The sequence below is a fragment of the Mixophyes fleayi genome, chromosome 2 (genome assembly GCF_038048845.1).
Source record: "Mixophyes fleayi isolate aMixFle1 chromosome 2, aMixFle1.hap1, whole genome shotgun sequence".
NCBI classification, from domain to species: Eukaryota; Metazoa; Chordata; class Amphibia; order Anura; family Limnodynastidae; genus Mixophyes; species Mixophyes fleayi.
This window is the reverse complement of record NC_134403.1, coordinates 144,303,153-144,320,255: the sequence shown is the minus strand read 5'-3', so window position 1 is coordinate 144,320,255 and position 17,103 is coordinate 144,303,153. Positions and strand designations below refer to the sequence as shown.

At 38.5% G+C, this 17,103-nt stretch overlaps 1 protein-coding gene across 4 annotated transcripts in view; it reads left to right on the top strand.

Moving 5' to 3' along the window:
- MGAT4A (alpha-1,3-mannosyl-glycoprotein 4-beta-N-acetylglucosaminyltransferase A) overlaps positions 1–17,103 on the top strand; it is a 66,233-nt gene that overhangs the window by 11,028 nt on the left and 38,102 nt on the right. For all 4 annotated transcript variants that reach the window (XM_075200141.1, XM_075200142.1, XM_075200143.1 and 1 more), the window contains 4 exons: positions 6,547–6,714; positions 8,806–8,946; positions 10,914–11,047; positions 12,418–12,464. In XM_075200141.1, the coding sequence (XP_075056242.1) occupies positions 6,547–6,714; positions 8,806–8,946; positions 10,914–11,047; positions 12,418–12,464 (490 nt within the window). The remainder of the gene's footprint in view (positions 1–6,546; positions 6,715–8,805; positions 8,947–10,913; positions 11,048–12,417; positions 12,465–17,103) is intronic.

The window sequence follows — 17,103 nt, the reverse complement described above, 5'->3', positions numbered from 1 at the left end:
GGAACTAGCCCCAGCCTAGTCATCACGGGACTAAATTCCCTATGCAATCGGGCCCACAAAAAATAAATAAGAAGGGTCCTATACATGCGTAGCCAATCAAAACAGCTTGCCTATGATTGGCTTTAGCTTAAGAAAACTGCTAGCGTATAGATCCCACCTGAGTTCATAAACAAACTGCACTCTATCAATTAAGCTCATTGATCTATTGCTAGAATGAAGTTCATTCCAGAAGTTTAAGTCAGGCCACAAATGTTTTGTAAATTGAGGATTGTGACTATATAATATTTGCAAGTAGAGAAACAATGTATTCCTCTCAGACCGTTTTCACACTGGCATTTAAACAATGCAAGTTAAAACACTAGTAACACTATGTCAAACTCGTTTGATATGTGATCGTGAACTTGTGGTTTTACTCCTGTTTTTTGGAGGTCACTTCATTGTCCTCAGTACTTAGCTTGTGTTAAATATATTGAATTGGACTTGGCATTGTTCTGTAACCCACCATGCTCCAGACCCATTAGGTTCCATTTTCAGAACTGTTTTTAGGCATCCATTACAGAGTACTTGTAAAAACTGTGCAAAAATGTACTGTTAGGTTATTGTTAAAGATTTTACCAACTACTGAAAGTCTCAATCAGCATTCTGATTCATGTGTACACACTGTAGATGTGTGACAAGATTTACTTTCAGATCTGTGCTCTTCATCTGTCATGACCATTGGCTGAAAAGATTGTGACTCTGTAAACTCTATGTAGATCTGCCTACACTGCTGGTCGTGAGTGCAGACACACTGCAGAATTGGAACGACATTCTTCCATATTTGACCAAGATTTTTAGTCCGTTTATAAAATCAAAGCAAACGATATGATGTGTTTTGGGGCGATAATCGTTAATTGTTGGAGCGTACACACTAGTGCGATATCTGGCCGACCGGTCGTTTATTGTGTGATTGGCTCGATAATAGCCTGTGAACACCATAGTGTGTACCCAGCCTTAGAGACTGGGGAAATTGTCAGATTTCTAGCTCAGTAGATGATTGCTAGATATACCCTAAAGGTTGGGTACTTGGCGACACCTCCCAAATTAAGTGCACCAAAAGAATATCAGAGTTGTTGCCTTCAATCACAGCTATTTTATTTCTTCCAAGCCAAGTACTGGCAAAGCATATATCAAAAGGAGTACATGCTTATTTGTTCATTATCTGCAGATTAGAGATGTTTCTGATCAGTTGGGATTTCTATAGTATTTTAACATTATGTATTTTTATACAAAAAGCAAGAATCATCCAAAAGTAGCAGTCGCCTTATGTGCTAAAGTCACGTGACGGAGGGCAAAGTGTATAAACTTTGTAAAAAATGTTTGATTCCAGTCCCTCCAATGCATTCCAGTAGACTATCTGGAAAGTGACATCTGAGTTTGTTCATCTTTCTTAAATTTAGTCTATTTTGTAGAGATTACTTTATCACATTCTGATTTATCCTCACTCTTCCCATTATACTAAAAATCCTGATCATTAATAATCAGTTTTGTACATATAAAGCTAAAATCTAGAATGTGTGGTTGAAGAATGGTTCAAGTTGTTTTCCCACACTCTATTACGTACCCCGATTCTGCTGATAAGTAGAATATTTTTTTTGTTAACCCCTTTTAATAAAAAATACAATTTTCATTATCCCTGAACATGATATGTCGCATACACGAGAAACAGTTGACAAACTTTTTGTAGCATATAAGCAGAGCATTAGACTAGCAACCATTAGTAGACTCCTCATTATCTTAGCAACAAGTACATGAAAAGGAGAGAGTACATGAAATTGTTCCTCGGTCTAATCAAAGTCCATTTCTTGCAAATCTCCTTGATCCTTTCCAAGTGAGACAAACATGACCTATACGGGAAGAGAGATATGCATGGTCTTATTCATCAGTGTTCTGCTACAATTAATGAGCGTTATTCCATTCACAATACTTAAATATTGAGAAAATAGAGATATGCCAAAGCATCAGTATCCCTAAATGCCCATGGACACCCCTTCTCACACCTTTTGGAAGCACCCGAGTCTTTTAACAGTCCATATTTTCTTCCCATATGATGCTATATCTTGTGTGAGGTCTGAATCCTCCTGGAAAGATAACACATTTTCAACTGATGATCTGAAATCAAAATCTTGCATTGTCCATGTATTTTAATAGGTGCTTCATATAATGAATACCTGGATGAACCTTGTTGTTTTGTACACAAGTCTTTGAATATTTAGGAATACAATTCTTATTCATCTTTACAAACCCATGTGGCCACAAAACCTGTGTACTACTGGGAATCCCCAAAGGAGATGCCATGATGTACCTACTTCTTGTCCACATTTAGTATAGTTTTAACTAAAGCTTTTCCCAAATTTCATAAGACTAGTGGGGGTAAGATATATGTAGGAAATACAATTGTATTTGTTGGAACTTTGCATTACATGTGGTTTCTAGTGTATTCCCCAAAATATATGTTCATTCCCAATCCCAGTCCCTATATCGCTTTCTCAATATGCAAAAGTAATGTAAGATTATCAGAATCTATTTTTATTACTGATTTATACATTCTCTACTTTTCAATATTCTGCTAGCTGAAGAGCTTTTGTTTTTTTTTTTGTTTTTTTTTCATAGGAGAGACTATATGAGCAATGGTACCTCATTTTCAGATTGGACAATCAGAGACTGATAAAGTTGAAGGTGTATTAAGAGTGGTGCTCTAAGAGTATTAAATTCTAGTCACATTTGAATAAAGGGTTTTAGACTTTTTGTAATGCCACACCTAGACAAGAACTTTTATCCGTATTTTGATGGTTCACTAAATTATCAATTATTCCAAAGTGGGGTTGGGTATCTGGGTCTAGTCCTGTACCATCCATCTATGTATGTGTTGCATTCTAAATAAGAATGACTTGTGTAATTTATGTTGCAGTATGTTCTTCAGAATCTACCTATCCTCCCCGCCCCCCTATCCCAAGAGGGTCTGTTTTGTCTTGTGACCAGGAAGTTTTGTGAGGAATTCTTAGAAGGGTCCCTCATCCAAACTCAGAAATGTACCAGGTGTGAGGCTGGATATGTGGAGGTTACTTTAATTTAATGATAGCTTTTTTTCTCTGACCAGATAAAAGTAGCAATTTGATGGTTGATTTTGAGAACATTATATATGGGTTTTAGTTTGAAGGGAGTCAATTAAGGGGAGAAATTATAGGGTTTGTCATCTGGTGGACTATTAAATACCCATATTCCTAACTACAGTTGGACGCAATTTACACTTAACTCGTAAGTGTAAATTGCATTTCGTAATTTACACAGTATTCCAAGTCACATGGTTCTTTATATCTGTGCAACTCAGAATACTATGCAAATTGCACATCTCTTTATCTGCATTATGGGCAGTTGTAAATGATACAGTTAAGTGTATCAGTCACAGCAGCTCTGTAAAGCATTAGTGAATAAATAAAGTAATGTAGGAAAAAAAAATGTGCTCCCCCCCCCCCCCCCCCACACACACACAGTACTAGGGTTGGTTATGCTGTTTGGGAGGGGGTGCACACCTTTTTTAATTTCTTTTATTAATACAGCAGGTCTGTTGCTCCAGCAGAAAGCACCCGCAAAACATAGTTCTCTAGGAGATGTATCTGCAGCTGCTTTCAACTCAGCATAGCCTGTAAAGTGCGTGAACACGTCATTACATTGCTAGGCTCGCCCACTACCTTCCCCGTTACACTTCTCTATGCGCAGAGAGATGCAAGGGACAGATCCATCTCGGTCTGAGCGCAAACTGAGACGGATCCTTTACTGAAAGTGCAATCTGCACTGATCAGTTGGACTTGCGTCCGACTCTACATCAGGCTCATAATGTTTATTTTTTCATGTAGTGTTAGCCTATGGATATCTGGATTATTTCTAATTAAACATGCTGAAGGCTCTATGACCAAAGTAAACCATATTGGGAATAATGGACACTTGACGAGTGTCCTTACGTGTGAATGGTAGTCTATGATTGGTGTAAGTGGATTTGCCTGGTATAAACTCACACCTGCCTGCTGTCATTCCTGAGCAAGCTCTGCACTGGGGGTGCCCAGATCCCGCAGCTGAATCAACTTTAGGAGACTGTGGAGCTTGCTGGACGTTCTTGGGCGCCCTGAAGACTTCTTCACAACTATTGAACCTCTCCTTGAAGTTCTTGATAATCTGATAAATGGTTGATTTAGGTGCAATCTTACTAGCAGCAATATCCTTGCCTGTGAAGCTTGCCTGGTGTATCAGGTTCTATAACCCAGTTATAGAAACTGATATACCACTGTTGAAACCACCTGGGTGTAAGGGAAGGACAAATCGGAAGCCTCAATCATGGAGATCGCTGCTTCTAAATTGTGATCTCGCTCACATGTCCCCTCCGCATCCAGTATAAAGTGGCAAAATGAAATGTTCTCCACCATTATGTGGTAGTGCAGCTTTAAGGCATGTTGGCTTCTAGGGGAAAGACATTGGATTGATAATGTACCTCACTTAACTAAATGTAAGTTTTTTTACACTTTCACACTTCATTTTGTGTTCCCCCTCCTTTCAAGTTATATAGAATAAAGTTGTTTTTGGATATTTTTAACTGTGTGAATGTAAAATCCTCTTTCCACACTCCAAAGCTTCTGCTTTACAGAAAATCATTGGCAACAAAACAAGAGCATCTACTTTATTTTAAGCCTGTCTTTTCCATTAAGAGAGTCTATATGATGTTAAATACTTTTGTGTCAAAAAAGACAAAAGTATCATAGGAGTGATACCTTTTATTGGCTAATTATTATTATTATTATTATTATTATTATTATTATTATTATAATAATAATAATATTTGCTAGCTTTCAGAGCACAGAGGCCCCTTCTTCAGCCAAGTTTTCAGATGAATGACTGAAAAAAAAGGCACAACATTTAAGAACTGTTGCATCAAGAAATGTGTACGGGGGGATCCAATCATTGACTAAAGGACTCAATCTAACACCTGGATTTATGACCCACTACATGGACACACTTCACACCCCACAGCAGAGTGCGGACCTCTGAACTCGTAGGACATTTACTCTTCCATAATTTTTGGGGGTTAGCCAATAAAGGTATCACTCCTATAATATTTTTGTCTTTTTTTTTTTTTGACACAAAAGTATTCAACATCATAGATTTTTTTGGCTAACACAGTACTGCAATAATAATAAAAAAATATTTTTTTTTGCTGCCCATTAACAGAGTGATATCATTTAGAATGATCTAGACTTTAGCCAACAAGTGAAACAAAGGTCACTTTTGAAAAACCGCTTTTAGAAAAAAATAAATTAATTGTAACCAATTCCTCCTGAATTTCTCAACATAATTTTTGAATGGACTGCACTGTGCAAAAAATGTAGTTTTGCCACATATAAGGACCACATAGTTAACACACATACAGAAAGAATACGGTCATTATATAGTCTATTTATTTGTCACTTACAGTTCAGAAAGTGTTGTGAAGTAATTTAGCACAATAGAGAACAGTAAAACTACTCTGCAATGCCTTCTGTAATTATGTTTGCATGCATAGAACAACTTTAAAACCTGTATTACCACAATTTTTATTTTTTTTAATTTATTAAGTCATGATGGTTTCACAAGACACTCATCAGAAGCCTATGTAGACAGCTGACACAATCCTGGTGCTACATAGATGCTGAAAGCCCTATGAATGCTGGTCTGCAGGCTTTATCGGTGAGCTGAAAGGTTGCTGATCACAGAAAGCTGAGCTGAAACTGGCTTTTGTTTTGATACTGCTTACAGTGTATGTTTCTAAACCTCTGAAACAAAACAAAAAAGTGTAACATTGGCAAATAACTGGCATATCGCATAATAGGGTAAATTTTAATTTGGTTGGGAACTTGAAGCAAACCCCCTATTGGACTTTAATGTTATTAAATCCTGAGCATTAGTGACTTACATAGAATACCTGATGCAGTATAACTGGTACTTATGAAATCTGTCCAGTATGTTCTGTGTCCCCTGTAGAGCAAACAGGGAAAATCAAAGTTAATGTACAAATTTGTTTGTAGGAATAGAGATCCATTAAGAAATGGTGCTGGGTATATATCATAAAGTGTTAAGAACAAGGCAATGTTAGAGCAATCTGTAGAGTTAGCAAATAATAATCTTACGTTTTCTTAGTAGTAAAAATGAATAGACAATGTAAAAGGAAATGTTCTGAAAGAGCAGAACTCAAATTCTGGATAGAAATGTGCTTGTTGTCTGTAGTGTCTGCATGAAAAACAACAATCTTTTTACCCCTGACTTTCAGTCGCCCCTTGCCCTGTGTTGGGTGCAGAGCATGGGGTGATTGGTTCAGGCAGGGGCAAGAGTGGCAAACACCTGCAGATTTTTCCCACTTGTGATGAATAAGAGAACTCGCTACACATTTCACTTGCTCTGTATGTTCCTTTGGAAAATGTAAACCCATGAAAAGCAAAGTTCTGATCATTCAATAAGTTTTTGTTCTTTCTCTTTCTGCAGAGAAATTGATTGCCTATCAGCGTGAATTTCATGTTCTGAAGGAACGCCTACGTATTGCTGAACATAGAACTCTACAGCGCTCGTCGGAGCTCCATGCTATTCTGGAACAGTTCCGTAGAGCAGTATCTGAGGTGAATGGGAGCAGAGATGCATTAAGTAATTTTTCAGGTAAAAACACCTGTCTGTCTTTTGCACATTACATACACTGACAGGATATTTGGCGTTGTACTTATAGTAACTTTGCAATGCTGAATGCAGGCTGTGCTCTGTAAATTAGGGATCTGTTGGTAAATGGTGCTGTAACCCATAGCAACCATTGAGACATTGGCTTTCATTTTCTAATTTTGTACTAGGAAACAGATTGGTTTCTATGGTTATTGATCTGTAGAACAGTTTTCATAAATGTCCCCAACTGTGCTTGCAATTATAAGAAATTTGCTGTGAACAATTTACACTTATTTTTGTCCTCCAACCTCTGATACATGCTTTTAGAGCAGATAAAATTGATTGCTTATCTGTAGAATGTGTAAACCTCTAAAGTGTAGGATCTAGTGATCATGGAAATTTGTTGATAGATAAAACACTAAGGGCATGTCTAGGTGCCGTTTCTTTTTGCGCAAAAATGTCCATTCAGAGAACTCATAAATGCATTTAATAACAAACTAACATGGCATAGAGTATCTGGCAGATTTTATCCGGCAATGGCCAGCGTACTATACCAAGAGTTGTTGAAATGATGAAAAATGAAGTGTTGCTAATGTTTCTGATTTTTTTTTTTTTTTTTTTTTTTTTTTTAAAGAATTGTACATTTTGAGAAATTTTTAAACCTATGCAGTACTCCTTATCTTAGCACTTTTAAAAATTCATATTGCCAATTTAAGAAACTGTCAATACTATATCCAAAAAAAGGATAATGTTGGGCGGTGACGTAGAAAGTTAAAATTAAAATCAATACTTATCAAAAGATATCAAAAGGAGATATATGTACAGATATATAGATCTCTATATATAATTTTATTTCCCACCGGCAAAATCACACATGATAAATTACCCCTTTGTCTTCATTTAAAAAAAAAAAATCTAACATATTTGTGGGAGAAATATTTTCTTTGCACAGAATATTGAGAAACAGGTCGCTGTCTGCCTGCAGTCTCTGTAGTGTATACTGGCTACAGATTGTGCATCTCCGCAGATGTCACATTATATACAGGCCAGTGACTTTGTTGTGACACACAGGAGGATTTCCCTGTAGGCATAAACGGTCAAGTCCATTCTTTAAAGATGTCTTATTCTATGTATGTCACTGACACAGGAGTAACCAATCATACCATACTATTCTACTACAAAATAACTATTGTCTGTGTGTTTAAATGCAGTGTGGGCCGTGGTACAGCAGATTTTTGGAGCCCCTTTCATTGCGGTATTTTATACTGGGGGGACCCTCAGCTTTCATGGCACCCCTGAATTCAGTTATTATATTATTATGTAATCGTGTAACTAAACGTTACCTGCTTGTCATTCTATGAACATGTGTCACACTTTTAAATATCTGAATGGAAAACCTAAACTATATAAACATAAAATATATAGGAGACTTTAATTCATATTTTTGCTGACTCTACTGAAATGTCTGGTTGATTTCCCAGACACCCCTGAGAGAGTCTGGTATTCTCCTGTAAGCCGTAGACGTAGCACAACGTGATGACGTTTTTCACATAATCACTCTCCACTCGCCACGGAGGAAACACAGGGGATAAGTATAAGTAATATGACTAGATCTGTGTTGTGGAGCATGGCAGCCATTTTCTTGCTGCACACCTCCTCTCAGTGAATAAAGTGTGTTACCAGGAATTGTCGTGCTAGGTGTTCCTTGCACAATCTATCTGAAACAATTTTACAAAAGTAGGCAAGTATAACGTTAGGAGAAAGGCGCTCCTCTAACTAAACCAACAGACGGTATCTGACAGCTAGGCAGACTTTGCACTGTGCTATAGTAACTCGCATGCCTTCAGAATCTGCTTTTTGACCTTTATGTGATCCCATCAGGACACTGTCCTAAATATGTGGGAGGGGCTTCAGTTGTCTGTAGGAGAATGGCGAGGTAATATTTAACAGGGCTGCAGTGGAATGTAAGGGTAATACTGAAAATGTATTTGAACTCCTTTGTTAATATTGGAAAACCAATTTTGGTCTGAGGTTGTCTTTTTTTTTTTTTTTTTTTTTTTTTTTTTTTTTAATTTGTTTTTTATTTTTTTCCAGATGAAGCTCAGAAACTGTTAAAGGACTTAACTAGCAGAAAATCCCTACAAGTGCCAAATATTTACTACCATATGCCTCATTTATTAAACCATGAAGGAAGCCTTCAGCCTGCTGTGCAGGTTGGTCTTGGAAGAACAGGAGGTATGACTTTCCCAAATAAACATGTAACCCAAAACTGCCTAATATTATATGGATTCTGGTGTCTTTTTATCTATTAATTAACTATTTGTGTGTTTTTGTAACATACAGTAGTTTCCCTTAAAAGTGTAAAGACCAACTACCACTATTAGTAGGTAAAATAAGAACTTATTATCTACATTTCATACCCTGTTTTGTTTTTTTTTATAAACTGGCTTCTGGTGAGAGAGATCTTTGTTACTACTGATGCTTTTGGACCTTTGGCTAAGCTTCTGCAGTGTGAGTTGTGTATCCAGGTTGCTAAATCCTCTACTTTTCAGTGCTGTACCAGTAGCTAGTAGCAACTGATGTGGCCCTTTTTTTTATCTAAGAGCAAGTGGAATTTTCCTTTGTCATCACCCAATTTCTGTGCTGTAGTTTCTAAAAGTCTTCCTTCTTTGGAAGTTGTCAGGCCTCTCTCGCTTGTTGAATGGAGTTCAAAATTTTTGTCAATCACTATCTAGCTGAATCTACTGCAAATTCATTCACCTATTTCTTTTCTACTGTCACATGATCTGCTGCCCAAAATTGCATCCCATTGCACCCTTAATCAATAGAAGAAAAAAAAAAACATGCAAATAATAAATTTCTTTTTTTCTTTTTTTGGTACAAAAAATGCATAAACCATTCCACCCAAGTCAAGACAAGCCTCCATAGTCCTATACTTCTATATATACTTCTATACTCCTTTTGCATAATAAACATACATGCAACTGAACCTTACTTGCTTTTCTAAATTTAGGGCCTGTTATTGAAAATTGAAACTTTTATGTACACACACAAATTCAACCATGCACTTCTATATTTCTGTGGCTCAATTTTGAGTTGCACATATTTGTTTGCGCTGGACATACCAAAAATCTAGATTTAAAATTACACATGATTCCATTGTCATCTTCGATTTTTTTTTTTCATCAGGCCTATGGGACAAGCCCCCTATAAAGATGTATGTTAAGATACATGTAAGTCAAAATCTGATGTATTGCCAAAGTGCATAGTTGACTTGTATCTCCAGGCCCCTCTTGTACTGATCTTACATGTGGACACCCCTTAACTGACACTCCAAGCACAAGTGGGAGCAAGTATGCTCAACTCACCCTGAGGCTGCAAATTACATACATGCGCAGTTGTATGCAAGTTGCATTTTTATGTAGCACAAGTGGCCTATATCAGGCCCTCGGTAAGGAACTTTCCAGATATTACAAGCTTTCAGAGAAATTTCACTTAAAATCCCCCCTGAGTGGGTAGATGGAAACCAATCAACACAAATTAATGCTATAGGACAGAGCAACACCATTTTGGAGTATTTATCTGATATACATGCAGGGGTAATTTTCATAAGGGTCATGTACAGTTGACACTGTGGTACTAGTTTATATAAATGCTCAAAAGCTTATTAAAAGTCAGGTTTGTAGGTCATTATTTAGACCCAGTTCCATTTCATATCAGAATTTCACCCCTTCGTATATGCATATTCATGCACTCTTACCTCAAACATGTCTTTGCATATATATGCCTGATTACAGTAAAACAATAGTCTGTATACGTTTGTTTTTATATAGCCACCACCTGATATACTGTACTTTACTATTTTGAGAATTGAGTGGATCACAGGTCATAACCTTAATTAGATCTTAAGAGATGTTGTGAAGGCTGCCTATCTCTAACTAAGCATGGAGCGGCCATGGCTGTACACATCTGAATGCTTGTAGACCTGACAAAGCCCATGCAGGGTGGTTATCCTAGGACAGCATAAACACTGGCCACCTTTTCCTATCTGTTGTTCCTGAGGGGATTGTGATTGGGCAGAATAATTGACCTAAATGGCCAACCAGATCTGACGTTGTGGGGTCAGTATAAGTTTGAATCAGAAAATGTTTATTTGGAGTAACATGGCACTTTAAACAATGTATATTTTTGTTTTACTTCAGTGTCAATTGTTATGGGCATCCCTACTGTAAAGAGGAAAGTTAAGTCTTATTTGACTGAGACTCTGCATTCCCTGATTGATAGGTTGTCTCCAGCAGAAAAACTCGACAGTGTTATAGTAGTCTTCATTGGAGAGGTAACCACATCATAACAATCATTATTTTTATTTTATTTTACTTATTTTTTTTATTTTTTTTGTGTGCATCTTTTTAACAGGCTTCTAATATTATATGTATTATTTTAGTGTGTCGTTCATATATAATGGTAAAAATGAACATGAACAAAATTTTTAATTATTATTATTATTAAAAATAATCTATACAAACGTGTCACGAAAAAATCCAAAGCTGTATTGTCTATTTCCTAGTTTAGATTTAATATCTTTATTTTTATGTTTTTGGCGAGGAAAAAGATTAACTGAAGCAGCCATATTGTAAATGAGCCTCTCCAATCTAGGAGAAAGGACTTCTGGGTAACGCCATTTTACATTGCAGCACTTTGTGTCAGTACCTTACATAGTGGGTGCTGGAATGTGTTTACAGTAATGACAGGATCAGCAAAGACTTAAAGGCTGCTTTGTCCCATTATGGTGGTAAACATATGACATACATTAGAGGAGAGTGTCTAAGGTATTCACATCACAACTGTGCTTTGCTTTCCTGTGCAGCTCTGCATTTGATCATGCAGCAAAAAAATAAGCTGTATAAGATTATTATTAGTGCTACAAAACAAAATAAAATGTTAACAAATTGATCCGTTCACTAGAGAGATGTTTTCAGTTTGTTTGGGGAACTAAGGGGAGGCCAACATTAATATACAGTTGTATGTAAAGTCCCTCCCTGTCCCTGTCCTCACAGCAGTATCCTTTGTATAACGTGTTGCTTGAGCTTCTCGTCAACATTTATCTACGCACTTGTCATTATAACTTATTTGTAAACTTAATTATCTTATTATGATGTACAGCCCAAGAATCCATCCTTCTCTGTCTCCTCTCACTTTTTGAACCCTTCTTTCTTTCCCTTGTTGTTTTTGCTTTTGTGAACACATTTGGCTTTGTTGCATTTTTTTATATATCCTTAAACACAAACTGTTTTTAATATGTGTCAATGAACTAAATAATTGAGTTGTGTTGATTTTTAGCACCATGTACACTATTTAGTAATTGGATAAAGAGTATCAATAAATAGAACAATGTTCTGCTATCAATCACTGGAAGTCACTCATGGACAATGTTTTGAAAGCTATTTTGCTGTATGCAATGACCTCTCCCCAATCTGTTTCTCTGTTACATTTTCCTGATCCATCTGTTGGTTCCTATGTTTTTATTTGTATGATTTGACTCATTTTTTAACTGTTCCAATTAAATCTGAAGCTTGCCGTGCAACACATGCACCATTTTTGGATGACTGTAAAAGTTATTTCTTTCTTAAACATTCTTTTTCAACAATAGGTTTTATTAGACATTTTTCCAGTTAAAGGGTTTTCTTAAACATTTTATTTCTCCAGACAGACCTTGAATATGTGCAGAATGTGGTTGGACGCTTAGAAAAAGAGTAAGTACAATTTGTTGCATATTGTTTATGTGTGTGTATATACAGAGAGCATGTATTTTCAAAATATCCTCATTAGCCAGCATATTGACAATAAAGTACACTTATGTCTTAAAAGTCATTGTTAATTATTTGATCATTTTTTTTTTTTTTTTTTTTTAAAGTTTTATTTTTGAAAGGCCAAAAATAAGCATCAGTCCAATACAGTATCCGTAACAGTCAAGTCAAACAAGTTCAAGGACCTATACATTCAGTGTATATCATACAGAACAGAAACATGATATTGACCAAATTTTAACTGTAGGGAGAGAAGAGAGAGGAAACGGAGAAAAGCTGGTCAGAGAGAGATAAACCAGATAGACTAGGGGGGCGGTGTGGCAAAACCGCCAATAGAAGAAAAAGAGGGGCAAAGCAGGAGAAAGAAAGAAGGGGAAGGGAGGGGAGGCGGTAAAGGGTCGAGGAAGGATATCAAGTGGAGTGTTGTAGGGGAGTCATATGGCAAAAGGAGTTTGAACTTGAAAAAATGACATCCACGGTGCCCAAATTTTGTTAAATGATTTAGAAGTATTACGCAGTATACATGTCATAAACTCCATTTTGTATGAGTGCCAGACTCTATTGATAATTGCCTGCAGAGTAGGCACGGTGGACTGTTTCCAATTAGTGGCAATTTGACACAGCGCTGCAGAAACTATATGGCGGAACATTTTTGTTTGATGTGTAGTAGCGGATGGAAATCCAAGTGGGAGAAGGAAAAATCTGGGAGAGATTGGGATGTCAACCTGCAGAATCTGAGACGCGAAGTCCCTTCGCTCCAACCAGAATGGGGCAAGCTTGGGGCACTGCCACCAGATATGATGATCATTTTTTTAATGGGGTTTTCTCTACTGTCCACATATTATTTGTATTATAACGCTGTGTGTTTTTCATAACAGTGTGTTCCCTACTGTGATATATTGTATCTACATTGATATCCATTTGTAACACATAACTCTCTATTACATGATAACATCTGTATGACTGAGACACAGTGGGGAGTTCTTTTAATCGGAGGTACACTTCAAGTGGTTCAAATGAAAGAAACTCTCCAGGCAAAATTACTTTGCTCCCTTATTGAAGCATTCGTTTTTGAGCACCTTACATAGGAAATGGGTTGAAAGGTTACTCTGGGGAGAATGATTTTTAGGATACTGCCTAATTAGAGAAAAAGTGGCCCTCATGGAGCAAGCTTGTGCTACATTGCTCTTATTGTAATGGCAAATAATTTGCAGGATTTACTAATTTTATTGTTAACAGTTGGGACCAGAGCCGAATTAAGGGAATGGAGGCCCCTGGGCTAAGGGGGCCTTCATTCCCCCGTGAGGGCCCCCCTGTGATCCGAGCAGCCCCCCCCCTGTGAGCCGAGCCGCCCCCAAGGCACTTACCTCCTTCTCTTGGCATTGCAGTCCTACCCCGGCGCGCTGTATGCTCTTTACTGAGGAGATCTCGTGAGAGTGAGACTCACGAGATCTCCTCAGTAAGGAGACTACAGCACGCCGGGGAAGGGCCGCAGTGAAAGTGCTCAGCAGCATTGATTGCGCCGGAGGCGCCCCCGACCGATCAATACTGCTGCTGAGCACTTTCAAGGGGCCCCCTGGATGCCCGAGGCCCCTGGGCTGTAGCCCAGTTAGCCCTAGGGTTAATCCGGCCCTGGTTGGGACATTAAAAGTTACTAGCTATTGTTATAATGCATGTTTGTTCCTCCTTCATATCTTGTGACAACTATACTGGCCCCAAATGGAAACCTTTTGTATCTATTCTACTAGCTCTGTTTAGCCATGGCATATTTATAAATCTAGTAGAAAAGAAATAAACCAGCTCTCAATTAATCCCAGACTCTACAGGGTGCCAGCTGCATGGCAGTATGAAGCCCCTATATGGATACAAAACAAAAACACAGTTCTTGTCAGCACTTAGCCTTACTATTGCAAATATGTAGGTATGTAGCAAAAGTAAGATTTGAGGTATTCTTATTCTGATTAAAACATTTAAGCTTGCAATCCAATGTCAAAAGTGGTAATATTTGTACGTCCCTACACTAATATCTGTTTTATATCTAAAATATATATTTCCTTGTTTGCCACAAATTATGTCATGCTTCTAACCAGAGGGCTTCATAACTACTCAAACAGCCTGTTGTCCAGGACATGTGATAAAGGATGCTAAAGCTGTGCAGAGTATGTAATATCATACTTGCCAACTCTCCCGGAATGTCCGGGAGACTCCGAAATTCAGGTAGGTCTCCCGGACTCCCGGGAGAGCAGGCAAGTAACCTGCATACTGCAACTTGCTCGTCAAAATGACGCGATACACGGCGAATCGCATCTTTTTGGCTCTGCCCCCTGCAACAAAAGCGACATTTTGTCGCAGGGAGCGTGATTGACCCCGCCCTCCAACCACGCTCCCTGCCCGGAATCTCCCGGATTTACATTTTCAAAGGTTGGCAAGTTTGTGTAATATGTCTGGTGGGGATTTGAGCTGTCCTGTTGAAATGCTGACTATTTAATCTAACTTAATTAGTAAAATATTTCATACATATCCATTATATATGGCCGCAAAACAAACTGTGTAAGAATAATTGCAATTTTTTTTATTAAAATGAATACAATTCCACTTTTTGAAGAAAACATCATCCCTTTAGCAGGAATTAGAGGCTTAAGAATTTTAATAAAGCCATATTCGTTCAGTATTGGCATATGTTCTTCATGGTTTTATATGGATCAAGTTTTAACTAATTGGCCTAGTTGGCGACTGATTCATACCTAAAAGGAGCAGTGTCCAACTGACCGAAATCTTAATCTTTGTTTTGGAGGCTGAACTCCTGTTCAGAGTATTTCTGATCAGTCTTCATATAGTAGACATTAACCTGTTTCAGAGAGCTCCACGTTATTTTGTTTGGAGTGACAAGTGCAGCAGAATAAACTGTCTCATTCTCTAGCCATAAGCTAAGAGGAGGGCTGGGGATGCCAAATACTTTAAAGCAGGGTTTCCCAAACCCAGTCCTCAGGGCTCCCTAACAGTGCAGGTTTCCCATATCTCCTTGCTGGAGCACAGGTGTGTTCATTACTGACTGACACATTGTAACAGATCCACAGGTGGTCCTAATTATGTCACATGTGATCCAGAAAACCTGCACTGTTAGGGAGCCCTGAGGACTGGGTTTGGGAAACCCTGCTTTAAAGTATTCCCAGGCAGTCTATCTGTCTCTGCTAATGGCAATTGATACTCCTCTTTACATTATTATTATTATTATTATTATTATTATTATTGTTTATTTGTAGGGCGCCACAAGGTTTCGGCAGCGCCGCACACAGTACAAACAGTAGACTATACAGTAGACTATACAGGGTAGAACAGTACAGAACAATAAACACAAAGTACCAGTACTTCAGAAACTCCGGGAGGGCAGATACAGTAGAGACAGAGCAGAAGAACAGGTATGGAGACTGGAGGGAAGAAGGCCCTGCTCATTCGAGCTTACATCCTAAGGGAGGTTAAACAAAGTCAAAAGGGAGCAGTGAATCAAAGGGGAGAGAGAAGAGGGGTCAAGGGAGGATGAGCAGAAGAGATAAGAGATTAAATGGATGGTTGGTAGGCCTTAAAGAACAGGTGAGTTTTAAGTTCCCGTTTGAAGGAGCACAGATTGGGAGAGAGACGGATGGAACGAGGAAGGTCGTTCCAGTGAAGGGGGCAGCACGGGAGAAGTCTTGGATTCGAGAGTGGGAAGAGGTGATCAGTGTGGAGGAGAGGCGACGATCATTGGCCGAGCGCAGGGAGCGGGCAGGAGTGTGAATGTAGAGGAGGTTGGAGATATAAGGGGCAGTAGACTGGGAGAGAGCTTTGTAAGTGGTGGTAAGGAGCTTAAAAAGGATTCTGTAGGGGAAGGGGAGCCAGTGTAAGGCGAGACAGAGTGGAGGAGCGGCGTGAGAGGAAGATGAGTCTTGCAGCCGCATTGAGAATAGAGCGGAGGGGGGCAAGGTGGGAGTGGGGGAGGCCAGTAAGGAGAAGGTTGCAGTAATCGAGGCGGGAGATGATGAGCGCATGGATGATAGTTTTGGTGGCATCCTGAGAGATAAAGGGACGGATGCGGGCAATGTTACGGAGTTGGAAGCGAAAGGCTTGGGCGAGGGATTGAATGTGGGGGGCAAAAGAGAGACAGAGGAGTCAAGAGTGACACCCAGGCAGCGGAGTTGGCTGACAGAGGAGATAGTGGAGTTATTGACAATGATAGAGAGGTCATGGTGGGATGGAAGTCTGGGCGAGTTCAGTTTTTGAGATGTTAATTTTTTTTATTTTTTTTTCAATAATGTTTTTATTAAAGTTTTTCGTTTTGGTTACATGGTACATTAAAAAAAGAAAAACATACATTGTAAATAACAAGGGAGAAAAAAGGGGGGGTCAGGGGGGAGAGATGTTAATTTTAATAAAGCGTGAGGACATCCAGGAGGCGACAGCTGAGAGGCAGTCAGTCACACGAGAGAGGAGGGAGGAGGAAAGATCGGGAGAAGAGATGTAGAGCTGAATATCATCCGCATAAAGGTGATACTGAAGACCGAACGAGGAGATGAGCACCAAGGGAGGAAGTATAGAGCGAGAAGGGTAG